Below are 15,170 nucleotides of genomic sequence, written 5' to 3' on the forward strand. Positions count from 1 at the left end.
TGTACCTTTCATCTGTATCCTTTCAAATATTCTTTGTAATAAACCACTAAACAGAAGTCAAATGTTTCCCTGAGGTCTGTGGGCCATTCTAACAAATTATTGAACCCCAATTTATATAACCTGTTGGTCAGAAGCAGGGGAGGCTCAGATTTGCAACTGACATTTGAAGTGGGGGCAGCCTTGTGCGACTGAGCACGTTACCTTGTAGGATATCTGGTATTAACTCCAGGTAGCATAAAAATTGAATTAAAATTGTATAATGCCCAACTGGTGTTCACTGAGAATAGGACAACCACTCGGTGTGGGTAAACCTCACACACACCTGGTATCAGAACTAGTGAGAGTAGAGAAGAGTAATCCCCCACAAGAACTGTATTTGGGCGCAGCAAAAACAATCATGTACAGCCAGGTAATTTCTATGTCCACCAAAAGTACCTACAAATTATTTTTGATTAAACAGTAAGGTTAAAAAAGGCCCAAAGTCTACAGTAGAAGACCCAAACGAAGTTTACAAACCATGATGATATTAAAACATGGGTTATGTGACCGAGCCCTCATTATATATGAAATATGCAAAGCTCCCTGCTTAAAAATAAAAAAATAAACACCCACAGACACAACCTGGCCTAAACTAACCTTGTCTGTTCCTATTACATTTGCCATTGCCCTTGGCTAAAACAGGCTCTGTTTATGATTTTATTACCTGAAACTACAGTTTCCAATACTATTTCTGGGGCTACCTCTTGCTGGCTCAGAAAACATTAGGAAAAAACAACCGGAATTTCCCACTTACCTTTCCTCTAACATATGTTCACCTACTTTAGTTCCTTACTTAGAATACCAGCAATCACAGTTCCATTCACATGGCCCTAGTTCCAGTTTTGGCTTATGTATACATTCACCCTCATTAAGCCAACTGTGGAGGATATACCAGGGGCAACCATAAACTGGGAAGAACTAACACAAACTTTAAGTGGGACTTATGCACAGCAAAAGAATTGCCTGGTTATTTTACCAGCACACCCAGAAACTAACATTCAACCAGGCTTATATGAAGCTTTAATTTCCACCCAACTGTAATTCATGTTATATATGTAACACTCCTTTCAACTCAGAAAATTAAGTATAATGTTGGCTACACAGACTCTTAGTAAGTTCCATTTTAGTCATTTTAGCTCCTATAAAAGCTCTTCTATGGATCTAACATAAAACAGAGTCTGTTATATTGCTCAGGTTACATTTTGAATAAATCCAGTCTGTCTTCTATTTTTTTGAAAACAAACATATTCACTGTGCACTAAAGCAGATCAGTTTGTATCTTGGGCTCTGCTACATCCTATCACTGTTATGTGTCAGACAGCAAGTTATTTAGCCTCTCAGCCTCAGCTGCTTTGCCTATCAAACTGTGGCAATACTTACTGTGAGGATTAAATGAAATAATGTATTGAGCTTAACACTATGTCTGTAATATACTAAATGCTCAGTAAGTAATTATGTTTTGAAATTTAACTGTTTAGATGTACTTACATAGTGAGTCCATTTTGTAGGTGGTTCCCTTTTAAGGATACATTACATTTGTGTCATATTATCAAGATTAATCACATACCGATTATCTCAATTTCCAAATGACTCTTATCCCAGCATACTTTAACAAAAACCAATGTGATTCTCATCCCCAGATTCTACAAAAAATCTCCACAATTCTATTAATCCACCAGAAAGTTTCACTATCTCCGATTCCAAGTACTAACCAGGCCCGACCCTGCTTAGCTTCCGAGATCAGACGAGATCTGGCGCATTCAGGGTGGTATGGCTGTAGACAAGAAAGTTTCACTATCTAGTGTTAATGACAATGCTTGAATACAACGTGTTTTCTCCTGAAACCCAAAGGTTGCCCCCCAAACACCAGCATACACAGATTCATTCTGCCATCTATTTTGTCTTTAAAGTCCATTACATTTCTCCTTAAAATAATACCTTAGTATCAGGTAAAGAAGAAACAACAATTATCACTGTACACTATGATAATCCAATGAATCTAACTTTAACTCAACTCAGCTGTGGAAAATACATGCTTACTACTTCCAAAATGTACTGGGAAACTTCTGAGCCAAACAGAATAAACTTGTGACTCACTTACTGATACTCAGAGATGGCTGAGATTTAAAATTTTCATGGGATCAAGATGCAACCAAATCCCAAAAACAAGCCAAGTAGGACATGATTATCAACCACATTGTTTGCTTAGAGGAAGACTACTTTCTCAGCTATTTTAGACAGCTTGATTCTAAAATGTCCAAATGAACTCCATCCTTTGGAAGAACAGTTGTATGTAAGAAATTCATTTTTAGCATGCTTTAAACTTTACTGAACTTTGCTAACCAATGGGGTAAAGCCTTTAAAAGCTTTAAAGAGGTGCTTAAAAATTCCAAGTGGAGTAAGTAACATGGCTTGGAACAAGTTTAAGAATGAGCTTCCTTCAACAAGCTGTAGCATGGAATGCCATTACTTATTAAGCAGGTATCTTCAATGCTATTTCACTCCAATAGGCAAATTACACCTGTGAATTCGTATTTCAGATTTCCTCAGAGACTATAATGTATGCAAATTCTAATGTGTGAATCTGCCTCCAAATTAAAGTGATATGAGAACAAATCTATAGGTCACATCCAACTTTAAACACCATAACAAAAGCAATAAAAAAAAGCCATACTCAACTGAAGGATTCAAGTAACACAACAGATACTTGTGAAACAAAAGAACCTGGCTAATTCTTGGTAGTGCATCATAATGGGTCATGACCTGTATTACCACTCCTGTAGTTATTCTCACTTGGGGAAAACTATTCATTCTACATGGCACAGAACTATCTGTGTTTAGGTTACTGTAGATCATTAAATAGGTCTGGATATTTTATTGAATTAAAGAGAAAATGAACCTGAAGGATTAAAAAAAAATAAGGTGCTACCTTTGAATGCATTATAAGAGTGGTCAAAAGCCCAAGTCACTGAATAGAGCCAAACTTTCAGAAGCTTCATACCAAGCAGATCTATCCCTAATTTAAAAACACACAATGGCAAACACCAGTCTGCTAACCCCGGGCCGTCTGTGGAACTAAGTATACCTTATTTCATAAAGTAGTAACAACTGAGAGCTTCATTAATCCTATCATTGCAAATCTATCCAATCAAGGACAAACTAGGGCTGGAAACCAGAATGTCCAATTCCTGCACTGAAAACAACTTTCAACATGGCCCAGGGCAAGCCACCCTGCTATTCTAAGAATGCTCAGACACACAAATATGTAATGTTCCAAACACTTTTTTTTTTTTTGGCCACTTCCTGCAAGTAAAAAGTTCCTACAACTGGGAAAGGAACAAAATAAAGCAATAAAGTGAGAATACAGAAATACCTCAGACACACCTTCCCCAAACAAGTTTAATTTAAAAAGAGCATATAATGCCAGTTTTAATCTAGCCCACCCTTCCCAAAATGGACACAGCTACAGTTTCTCATCAAAATTTACTAAAGGAGACTCAAAGTCCACCTTACTGAATTTCGAATTTCAACGTGCATTAGTACATCAGGCACCTCTATCCTCAGAAGTTCCACAGAGGCAAAGAAAGGACCATGTCGTCACAGTTCCTATCAAAGCCCCCATAATGGGGGTTACTCTTGGATATACAGATGTAGATCCGTCAACTAAAACCTCCCCTACTCTCCCATTCCGCACACGTTGTCATTTTTAGTTTACAGGAGAGTCCAGAAACAGCTAAAACCAGGAAGCTCCAGGGTAATTAGAAGACTTGGAAGTCATCTTGGGAGAGTTATAAGACCCAGGGAACCCACGGCAAGGCAGAAACAGGTTGTCCCTAACCACCTCTCCTTCCTGCCCCATCCAAACTTCCCCCACCCGGGTCTCAGAAGCCCAGGAGGGGGAGGCCATTTTAAGGAGGCCTGGCTGAGGAACGTGGAGGGAAAAGAAAGACCAGGGAAGGGCCTTCGGAAAGGAAGACCGAGCCCTTCCCTCCAACAGCACCGAGTCGGGTGGCAGCACCTGGAGTTCCAAGAGAGAAGAGTTGGATTCAAAGGCCCGGGAGGGAGTCAAAAGTAGCAGTGGCTTTCCAGCAGTGGTCCGAGCCTCCGGAGTGGGGCCCTTTATCCCCCAAAGGGGTAAAGACCCCTTTTCGGGCCAACCGCGTAGACCCTCGCTTCTGGGTCGGGGGCTACTACCCAGAGTCCAGAAGGCGGGAGTTGGCTAGTGCCTGGTTCTCCTCATCCGGCCATGCGGCGCGGGGGCGGCCATCCTGAGGGGTCCGGGAACCAAGAGGGCACGGGGGGGCCGGACGCGGCGCTCACCCGCGGGCCGCCTCCAAGCTCTTAATGAGCTTCTTGATCTTCCAGATCTCCACATTCCTGTCGGCAGCACTGGGGTCGTCCGCCATCTTCTCGCCTCCTCCTCCCTAGAGCGGCCCGGCGGGGCCCGGAGACACCAAGACCACAGAGTTAGCGCCGCCGCTGGGGCAGAGAGGCCCCCTTCCTTGCCACCCCCGAGAGGCCCTCCTCTTTCCGCCCCGCTCGGCCCACCGCGGTGGTCGCTGGCCTTTTCCTCACCCTGGCTTACCTAAGGGCCCAGTCCTGGGCGGCAGCAGCTGCTCCTCCCCGGCGGCGGCTCCGCGGCGGCGGCTCTGACGTAGGACACCGGCTCCCTCTCTCCAGGCAGCTGCATGTGTTGCAATCCGCTCACATGGGGCCTGTGACATCACTTCCTCCGCCAGGGGCTGAGTGGAAGTCGGCGGGCGGAAGGGAGGGGGCCGGTGCGGAAGAGGAGAAGCTCTGCGAGCCCCGCGACTTTCCATTGGCTCTCTGAGCCACGGCCTACAATGAACCCGCCGATTGGCCTCAGCTGTGGCCGCGCTGCCTTGTGAGGTAAGGCCGGGGGGCGGGGAAATACAGCCTTCCTTCCGGCCCAGAAAGCCAAGAGGAGGAAGTGGGTTGAAGCCGGTGGATCTCGCGAGAATTTACGCAGAGTCCCGCTAGGCTCGAATGGCGGTGTTTCTTACAGGGTGACGGGCACGGGTCGTTGTCTTTTCCGTCCCTTCTCTGTGGATGAAATGGACATCTGAGGGTCTGCGACGCGCGGCTAGGCACTGAGGCCGGGACCTGCGTTTGAATTGCGCCTGAGAAGCCTCAAGAAAGTGCCTCGAGGCTTCACAGCTGACGAAGTGCTGTGGCCTGCGTGCGTCACGGCTGCGCGGACTCAGACTATCGGCCGGAGTGTCCGGATTAGGGAATTTGCCCCGGACTAGTCCGTAACTCCTCCACCTGCAGGGGCAAAAGAGGCACGTTCCTTCTCGCTCCATTGCTATGATGGGTTCACTTTGGACCTGCAACTCTGCGGGAAGGGGTAGGGGAGAAGCAGGGCGCTGCCTAAGGTTGGAGGCCTGCGTTATCCGATCACCTGAATGGTTTGAGCTGTTTGAGAATGGATATGGGGAGAGTTTTGAAGCAAAATGGGTAGCCGTATAAGCAATCTTTTTGAGTTCGGATTTTTAATTGGCTACTTTATATCTCTTTTCACCTCAGTTGGACCTATTCAGATATTTGGGGTCAAATTGTATGCTAGACCCGGTTTTCCTGAAGATACTGAGATGAACCAAACATACAACAGTGCCTACCTTCGCGGAGCTTTCAGTTCAGTTGGGTTTATAACGGTTTGTGATTTTATACCTTTGTGTAATAAAATAATTGAACAGATTACTTCAGAATGCTGTGAAGTGTAATGAAAGAGGGCCAACTCTGGAATGAGACCCAAAGGATGAGTAGGAGTTTGTCGCGAGAGAGCACAACACGTTTAAGGAACAGAAAAAGGCCAGTGTGCTGGAGCAGAAGTTAGAAATGGGGTGAGTGACTTGAGAAGGGGATAGTGGGCAGATATGAGGGGCCATGAAAGCCAGGTTTAGGAGTTTGGCCTCTTAAGAACAATGGGCAGCTTGAAGAGTTTGGAGGTGGGAAGGTGACATGAAGGTATAGTTACGTTTAAGGTGAGACAGTTCTGCTTGGATCGGAGAGAGCAAAAGTGGAAGCCAAGAGATCTTTGGAATGCTACAGTAATTCATGTGAGAAATAATTGTAGCTTGGAGGTTAGAACGGAGAGGACTGGATGATGAGTTGGATGTGAAGAAAGAGCAAGAATGGCTTCCAGAGTACTGAAAAGGTTACATTTACTGAGATGAGAAAGATGAACAGGTTTTAGAGGATGACTGAAAATTTCATCTTGCGCCTGTTAAGTCTGAGATTGCTTATGAGACATGGAAGTGGTGATGTTGTCACTCAGGCAATTGCATTTGTGTGGGCTTTGAATCCTTTTGCATGTTATCTCAATTTTGTACATACCTCGAAGATGGGGGAATTAACTCCCATTTCATAGATTGGGAAACGGAGGCAAAGAACAGTGAAAGGGACTTGCTCAGAGACACACAGATAGCTTATAGCTTTTAAACCTCATGTTCAATGTCCAGTGTATTTTATCATGCGGCAATCTGGTTACCTGTATTTCTGTGGGTTTAAGTCCCAGACTTAACTAAGGAAAGTTTTCTGGCCCCCAGCAAAGTGAATTCCCAGTAAGGAATCTTTTTAGGTTCTGTTTTGTAATTTTCAGTGTATGTTCACTCCTTACATAATATTTACTGTACTCTTTGTGCCATTCACTGTGCCTAGGGGCCTTCTTAAAGTAAACACTGTTTACTGACTAGATGATACCATGTCCCAAGCTTTTCTCTGCTTCATTCCCCTTGCCCTGGTTCTTAATTTCTACACTAGGTTGCCTTGACCTATCTTTCCTGTTGATTTTTATGTTTATAGTGTTGATTCAGGTTCATGTTTGATGGCTCTACATGGTTTCTAGACCAGCTGTTAGGCTTACTTTTCTGTGTGATTCATGCTGAAGTAAACATGGTGACATTCCAGATAGAACTGTTGTTTGTCAACATCAGAATCCTTGAGATTTGAATACCAAGATATGCAACTTGTTTCTTAGAATATTCTAGACCATGCAGTTTAAATGTAGCCCCAAAAGCTTACTTGCCTACTTGGTACAAATACACCATCTCTGCATTTAGTATTGGAAATTAGTATGTTAGAGGCAAAGGCCGGCATGGATCTCTAGCCGAAGAGATTGCGGAGGAATAGAACAGGGATGCTCTTCATTCAGCAAAGGGAAAGCTTTTAAAATGGGACCATGACCATTCGGTGTCTCAGAGAACCTCCTGTGATACAAGGGTGATACAGATTTTTTCAGAATGCCATACGGTGAACAGAACATATAACCTCTTTAGGTACAGGTTGTCCTCTGAAAATGAAGGATTTCTACTTGACCTCAGCACTTCTTCCCCAACTCTTACATTTGGGTAATATTAAGATAATAAAGTTCAATATTGCAGTACAGATGATATTCCTAGTTAATGGGTGGAGGTGGGGAGAAAGAAAAAAGAATATTGTTTTGATGCTGAAAAGACCAAAGCAGCTTGAGAGCACAGTGCTATTAGGTACAGAATGAGGTAACTGGTTGCTAATGTGGAGGCCAGTTCAAGTAGCCAAGGTGAAGAAGGCAGGCACGGGATGGTTGTGGGAAGGTTTCGTGGAGGCTATATACCCTTTGACTCTAATGGAAGTCAGTGGGGTGGTTAAAGGAAAGACTTCTGGAGCTAGGCAGCCTTAGGGTTAAACCCTGACTCTGCTCCTTTTCTTGGACAAGTCACTTCTTAAATCTCACAATCTTCTTATCTGTAAAATGGGAATACTAACTATTTTGAGGGACTGTTTTTAGATTGAATAAATTGTGCTGTGTACCATTCACAGCAAGCATGTGTCATCAGTGAATGTTAGTTCTCTTTTTAGTTTCTCCTAATTTGTTCTAGCCTTTTTCACTATTTCCTGTACTCATTTCTTGAGAACCTGTGACACTATCATTCTCCAGCTGAAAGTAAAGTTGAGAGACTAAAATAAAGTTGGTAGAGCAGATCCAAAGTACACTTCCTGGGGATTTTTTTTTTCAGGGGTGGAAAGTGGGGAGTTAGTAAAATAGTTCTTTGGGATCTTTCCCCCTGCTTCAGTAGTTGGTGTGTTAATTATTGTTAGAAATTTAGAACTGTTCAGAGTTGGGAGTTTGAAATATTGGGTATTTATATACCCTAACTATAGTAGTAGAATGAATGACTTTAATAGTCACATGTGTTTTCCCTTCCTTTGATTCATCAAATAATTCATACAAAGTTTATTAAAAAGAAACAAAAATGTGCCTGGAAAAATAAACAAGTTTAAAAAAAATCTCTGGACTAGACTTTCTCTAAAGTGCTTACAACTTCAGGAAGTAGAGATGGAGATCAATAAAGGAATGTCTAGTCTTCCCTCAAGTTCCTGATTCTATTTAACCATAATGAATTTGAGGAATGCAGTTCTGTAGATTCCATCCTTTAAAGAAATCTTATAGTAAGTAAAACTCAATGAAGAACACCTAAGCCATAGTGGTGAAATATAAAACTCAAAAGGATTTAAGATTTGTGTAAATTGACATAAGGCATAGGTGCTTAACTGGAGTACGTATGTGTGTGAAAGTGACTTGAAATGGGGAAGTGTAAGGTTATCATTTACTCCCCTGTGGACATGTAGTGGTGAAATGTAACACCAGTGGGAGGGGGAACTACAACTAAGAAATGACAGCAGTTTCCTTTCTAGATGACCTAATATCTACAGAATTTGTAGTCTTGTTAAATTAAGCATATATTGACCATCAAATGCTTTACCCTATAATAATGTCTAACTTTAAGAAAATAAGAGAACTTTTTTCATTCTTTCAGTTCTAGAAAAAAAATGTTTATGTTTAAGAATCCTTATTCTAGGGAGTACTCACTAGCTGGAGTAGGTCTTCCCATAACATGAAAGAATAATTAGCAGGGCAAGATTGAGACATGCCCTTGGACCACGTGGGAGGAGGTGAATACTTAATGTTTCTAGTGGTACCTTTTTTTGGTGCAATAGAGATATTTGTAGGATAGCTAGCCAGAATCTTAATCTTTTTTTACCTCTTTAAATTTTTTAATTTAAATATAGTTGATATATAATATTGGTTTCATGTGTACAATATAGTGATTTGACAGTTATACATAATACTAAGTGCTCACCACAATAAGTGTAGTTGCCATCTGTCAACATACCACAGTATTGTAATAATCCTGTAGATATTACAATATTATTGACCATATTTCTCTATATATGCTAATCTTTTAGTTCAATTCCATAAATACTGTGTACCAGTTTCCTGTCTAGAACTGGGATGAGTGCAGAAAAAGTTTAGAGGTAGTGCAGTCTTTAAATCTGCAGTGCCTTTTGGGGGAAAAAAGATGTAGAGACACAGGAATGTTAAACAGTTAACAGCATAAAAGGAGAAGTAGCTGTTTCCAGGGCTGAGGCAGAAATAAACTAGATAAGTCTGGAACAGTTGTATCAGTAAGAAAGGAATTTATTTAACAAAGACTACTGGGGTCTTTTTTTAATTGAGGTATAATTGACATACATTTTATTAGTTTCAGGTGTACAACATAATGATCTGATATTTGTATATATTGTGAAATGATCACTATGATAGTCTGGTTAACATCCATCACATGTGGTTATGGAACTTTTCTTGTAATGAGAACTTTAATAAGATTTACTCTCTTGGCCACTTTCAAATATGCAATAAGTATTAATACAGTTACCATGTCATACATTGCCAAGACATTTATAACTGGAAGTTTGTACCTTTTGATTCCCCCCCTTCACCCATTTCTCCCACCCCCATCCCTCCATTCCCTCACCCCTGCCTCTGGCAACGAGTAATCTGTTCCTTGTATCTATGAGCTTGGTTTTGTTACTGTATTTATTTAAGATTCCACATAAAAATAAAATCATGTTGTCTTTATTTGACTCTTCAATACCCTGAGGGTCCATCCATGTTATCACAAACGGCAAGATTTCATTCTTATTTATGGCTAAATAATATTCCACTGTGGTGTGTGTATATATTTATGTGTGTATTATTTATCCATTAACGACCACTTAGGTTGTTCCCGTATCTTGGTTATGGTAAATAATGCTACAATGAACATAGGAGTGCATGTCTTTTCAAATAAGTGTTTTCATTTTCTTTGGATAAATAACCAGAAGTGGAATTGTTGGATGATGTAGTATTTCTATTTTTAATTTTTTGAAGAGTCTCCATATTGTTTTCCATAGTGGTTGCACCAATTTACATTCCCACCAGCAGTGCACGTCAGGGTTCCTTTTCTCTAGTCCTTGCCAATGCTTGTTATTAACTTCTTTTTGATAACAGTTATTCTAACTTGTGAGGTTTTGATTTGCATTTCCCTGATGGTTAGTGATGTTGAGCACTTTTTTATGTACCTGTTGGCCATCTGTATATCTTCTTTAAAAATGTCTATTCGGATCAAATGCTCATGTTTTTTATTGAATTGTTTGTTTTTGCTATTGAGTTGTACAAGTTCTTATATAAAGATTGTGGATATTAACCCATTATCAGATACATGATTTGCAAATATTTCCTCCAACTCAGTAGGTCGCCTTTTCATTTTGTTAAGTTTCTTTTGCTGTGCAGAAGCTTTTTCGTTTGATGTAATTCCATTTGTTTTTGCTTTTGTTTGTGGTGTCAAATCCAAGAAGAGACCAATTCTTTAATCCATTTTGAGTCAATTTTTGTGTATAGTGTAAGACAATGATCCAGTTACATTCTTTTACGTGTGGCTGTCCAGTTTTTGCAACATTGTTTACTGATGAGACTGTCCACTGGGGTCTTGTCAAAAGAACTTAAAAGCCAATTGAAAGAGGTTCCCTGAGGCCAAAGTTAGAACAATTTGAGCATCGGTAAGAACAACTGCAATGAATTGAAACACATAAAATTTTTTTTTTATAAGTTAAAATCTATGAGTTTACAGTGACACCCAAGAAATTGCACTGGTCTCACCTTTGGTTAATACTACAGGACTGACTCATTCTAAAAACCAGCATGTAAAACATTTCCCATATGAACTGTACTCCACAGTAACTAGGTAAGTGTTAAGGGGAAGTTTCTCACCATACAGGTTATTTCAACTAAAAAATGAAGAAAAGACAGAATACTATACCTTTAATGAAATTAGAAACCTATGTAATTATCAGTGGCTGCTAACATCACAGAAGAGCCAACCAGAATTATGTGCCGTCTTATGGTACACACTGTACTTGTAAAAAAGCTGAACTTGAATTACAAGTTGGGATGGAAGACCATGTTAAGTACATCACAGGAATGCAGTCAGTAAAATGTAGAATGTAGGAGACCAGTGGCCTAGTTTATTCAACACATTTCAAAGCGGGAGAGGCAGGGAAACTTAAGAGTTTGAAAGAGACTTATGGGACATATCAACCAATGTAGCGTGTGGCCTTTATGTAGTTCCTCACTCTTTAGTAGTTGAAAAGTTATGGAACAATCGGGAAAATTTGAACATGCGTTTGCTGTTACGGAGTTGTTAACTTTTTTAGATGTGGTCATGCTATTGTATTTTGTAAAATAATCCTTTTAGAAGAGGTACATGCTGAAATGTAAATTTACATAAAATTATGATTTCTGGAATTTGCTCCAAAATAATCCAAGGGAAGGTGGGGTCAAATATAATAAAAGCTGTAAGAAGTTGCTGAATTGAACATAAAAAGTTGAAAAGTAGTTGTGTCAGTATTTGAAACAAGCCAGTGTGGGCTGAGCAGGGAAGGCTTCATCGAAGAGATTAGACCAAGGATGCATAAGATGCAAAGAAAGGCAAGATTGAGATGGCAGATGGCAAGGACAGGGCCCAGGAAGTTATGACTTTAAGCTAGTTAGACCAGATTGTTAGGAAATCTGTGGTTCTTAACACCTTTTTGGTCACAGATCCCTTCAAGAAATCAGTAAGGGCAATGCACCATTTCCCCAGGAAATTAATATTCACAGTCCTGCATTTTATAGTGGGTGGCTTATGGACCCCTTCAAGCCACTCTTGTGGACTCATCCTCCATCACCATTGCCCCAAATCTCTACCCTCTGGGGTCGGACTACAAGAACCTCTTTAAGAGCCTGTAATTTTGGTGAAACATCTTATTTTCCTGTTGCCTTATCTCACTCAGGGTTGAAGCTTGTAGTTAATAAAAGCTAGTTCAACTGCAGTGGTCCTCTTTAGTGTGAAGACGTGTTTGTTTCCTAACCTGCTGCAGCAGAAGTGGGTTTGAGGATGGTGCACTGTATTAGGTTTAGCCATTCAATTGCTGATACTCAGCTGTCTTTGACCTACTGAAATGGCTGTTTCAGTGGTTCTTTCTCTAATTGCTAAATTATCTCCTCCATGCTTTTCAGACTGAGTAATGTATGCCACCCTATATAGCTCCTCTATCATGAGCTTTCACTCATTTACTGTTCTGTTATTAGAGGACAGGAAAGGAGAAAACATAACCCTTACAAAGCAGCCTTAGGACTGGAAAATGGAGTCACGGTAGTACCTGAAATATGAAGAGTTTTTGCCTAAAGCAGTTATTTCCAAAATTTGGGCCCTCTCTTCACACCCAGTCTTCTCATGCACTATCTGTAAGAACCTTTTATTTTTACTGCTGCTTTTTGCTATAGAATCTCTACAGTAATTGTTATACTTGAAATTAAGCCATCTCCACATACTAATTAAAGGTATCTTTATAATGAAGTGTGGAGCAAAACATAAAACTGACCTCATTCTCCTTCGTTAACTGATGCACTGCTACTCACCACCTATGTTTTTCCTACCGATGTGTACATGACTCTGAACATGAGGGTATCAAGTGAATTCAAAGGATAACTCTGTAAAACAGAAGCCTCGTACCCTTAGAAAATATCAACAGAAAGACAAAGAAGACAAATGAACTATTCTCAGATGAAAGGGAATGTAGTAGCTGCCATGTGTGATATTTGATTTTGACCCTAGATGAAATGTTATAGAATATTATTGATTCAATTAGGGAAATTTTAATATGGACCCTCTATTAGGTAATAGTGTGTGTTAAATTTCCTAATTTTAGTAGTTGTGGGGAGAAATTTGTTCGTATATAAGATGCATGCTGAAATATTTAGATCACATGTCATTATGTTAAGAAAATATGTGTAAGTATATATAAAATGTAAGAGCAAGGTTACAGTGCAAATTAGCAAAATGCTAATTAAAAATGGGAGGAAAAAGTTAATTCCATCTGGGTAAATAGCCAACATAAATTTTTTCAAGATCACATAGAATAAGTCAACAACAGAATTGGACTGTGTACCTAGGAGTGTAAAAAAGGGTTGCAGATTTGTTCTGCTCATTGCTATCTTTACTTTTGCTGGCCCACAAAAACTTCATGCCACATTCTTAGTTACCTAAACATTTCTATCAATTTCTCCTTGGGGTCTTTTTCTAGTTAAAAATGTTTGTCTTTTAGCAATTAAGTTGTAGTTTCTGGGTTTGGTGCAAGTTGCTCCTAGTACTTTTGAGAATGTAATTTACACATAAACTTAAAAAATAAGGGACCTTAATCTCTAAAGTGGAAAAACCAAACCACTCAGTTTTGGACAGTGGGAGGGATTCATCGACAAAAGATTTGCTTGTCAGGCATTGTTGTAGGTGTTGGGAAATACCAGTGGCAAAGAAGTTTGTCACCACACGGGAGCTTACATGGTAGGTTCTTAGTCCTTTTCAGCTGCTGTAACAAAAGCAATACAGGCTGGGTAACAGCAGCTCTTATTTCTTGCAGTTCTGGAAGCTGGGTGACAGCAAAGTTAGGTGAGGGTCTTCTAAGTTGTTTAAGTGTCGTATTCTCAAGGTGGAAGGGGACAACGGATCTCTGGAGCCTTTTATAAGGGCACTACGACCACTCATAAAGGCCCTACTTCCTAATACCACTTTATGGGACAGGACTTCAATACATGGATTTTGGGAGGACACACTCAGACCACTGTGGTGGGGCAACGACAAATTAGGTGGTGGTAATTACAATAAACAGAGAAGGGCAAGGAACAAGGGAAACGTTAGGGACTTACAGGGCTGCTACTTTCTGACGTTCCAAACCTTACCAAAAAATTGAGGGGTGAATCAGGTGGAAATCTGGGGGAAGATTGTTCCAACAAGGGCAAAGACCCCCAGGTAAAATAGTAGTTGGACAGTAGAGGAAGAGGTGGTGAGGGGCTGGATCACGTGAAGCCTGCAGGCCTAGGGAAGAGCTTTGAGCAGGGGAGTGATGAGACTGCTGCGAGGGAAACACCAAAGTAACAAGGGTGCCATTTTAACTGGGGAAGACTATTTAGAATTAGTAATGCACACCAAGTTAAGTAGAAACGATGGACGTGATGATTCTGGATGTACTGTGACTGTTGCTAAGATCTGATTCCAGGCTTGATTTGGGTAACCATAAGCACATTTACTATCTGAAACAAGCACTTAGGAAGGGAAATCAGTTCCTTCTGGGACCTATGAAGCACTTGTCATAAAAGGGAGACTGACAATTTTGTTTTGCCTTTCAAGACTACTTGCACTAATGTTTTACTAATATGTAACTGGAATACTACTATGTGCTTACTACACATTAGGCAGCCCGAGGCAGTAGCTCTGGGCACCCGTCTAAGCAGTTCTTCTTCCTGAAAGAATCCATTTTATTCTGGAACACTTGGCTACTCTCCCTGATCCCTGGTTCAAGATCAAAGATGAATGTAAGCCAGTACTTGTGTGGAGTACTTCGGAATTCTTTAAGGGGCTTGATTATCACAGTGACCAGGAGGCAGCAGAGGCATCTAGTGGGCAAGGGCCAGCTAGAGATGCTAAGTATCTTCCAGCACACCATAAACCAATCTTTCATAGATAATCATTACACATCCCACAAGATTTCAAATGTTCACGTGGCTTAAGACTTGAACCTAGAATTTATTTTCACATTAAATTTTAACAAGTGTATACACAGGTATTAACACTTTAGTTTTCCAGGAATAGAATTACTATGTAAATAACCTCTTTTCCATTTGACATTGTATTTAAGTACATAAGAATTTCATTTATAGGTATCTTCACAAAATATTATAAAAGGAGACCCCATTATGTCTGATGGGGGTCTAG

At 40.5% G+C, this 15,170-nt stretch overlaps 1 protein-coding gene and 1 long non-coding RNA gene across 2 annotated transcripts in view; one reads left to right on the top strand and one right to left on the bottom strand.

The window, feature by feature from the left end:
• The window catches only part of ETF1 (eukaryotic translation termination factor 1), a 28,567-nt gene extending 23,810 nt beyond the window's left edge, over positions 1–4,757 (bottom strand). Inside the window, exons 1-2 of the mRNA XM_036897154.2 lie at positions 4,625–4,757; positions 4,360–4,463 (exon numbers count right to left, since the gene is read on the bottom strand). Of these exons, the coding sequence (XP_036753049.1) occupies positions 4,360–4,445 (86 nt within the window). The 5' untranslated portion in view covers positions 4,446–4,463; positions 4,625–4,757. The remainder of the gene's footprint in view (positions 1–4,359; positions 4,464–4,624) is intronic.
• A 118-nt stretch (positions 4,758–4,875) lies between these two features.
• On the top strand, positions 4,876–10,734 carry LOC130680424 (uncharacterized). Its single transcript, XR_008993442.1, has 2 exons — positions 4,876–6,875; positions 7,493–10,734. It is a non-coding gene; the product is annotated as an uncharacterized LOC130680424 (long non-coding RNA).
• The last annotated feature ends 4,436 nt before the right edge of the window (positions 10,735–15,170 follow it).

This window comes from Manis pentadactyla, chromosome 13 (genome assembly GCF_030020395.1).
Source record: "Manis pentadactyla isolate mManPen7 chromosome 13, mManPen7.hap1, whole genome shotgun sequence".
NCBI classification, from domain to species: Eukaryota; Metazoa; Chordata; class Mammalia; order Pholidota; family Manidae; genus Manis; species Manis pentadactyla.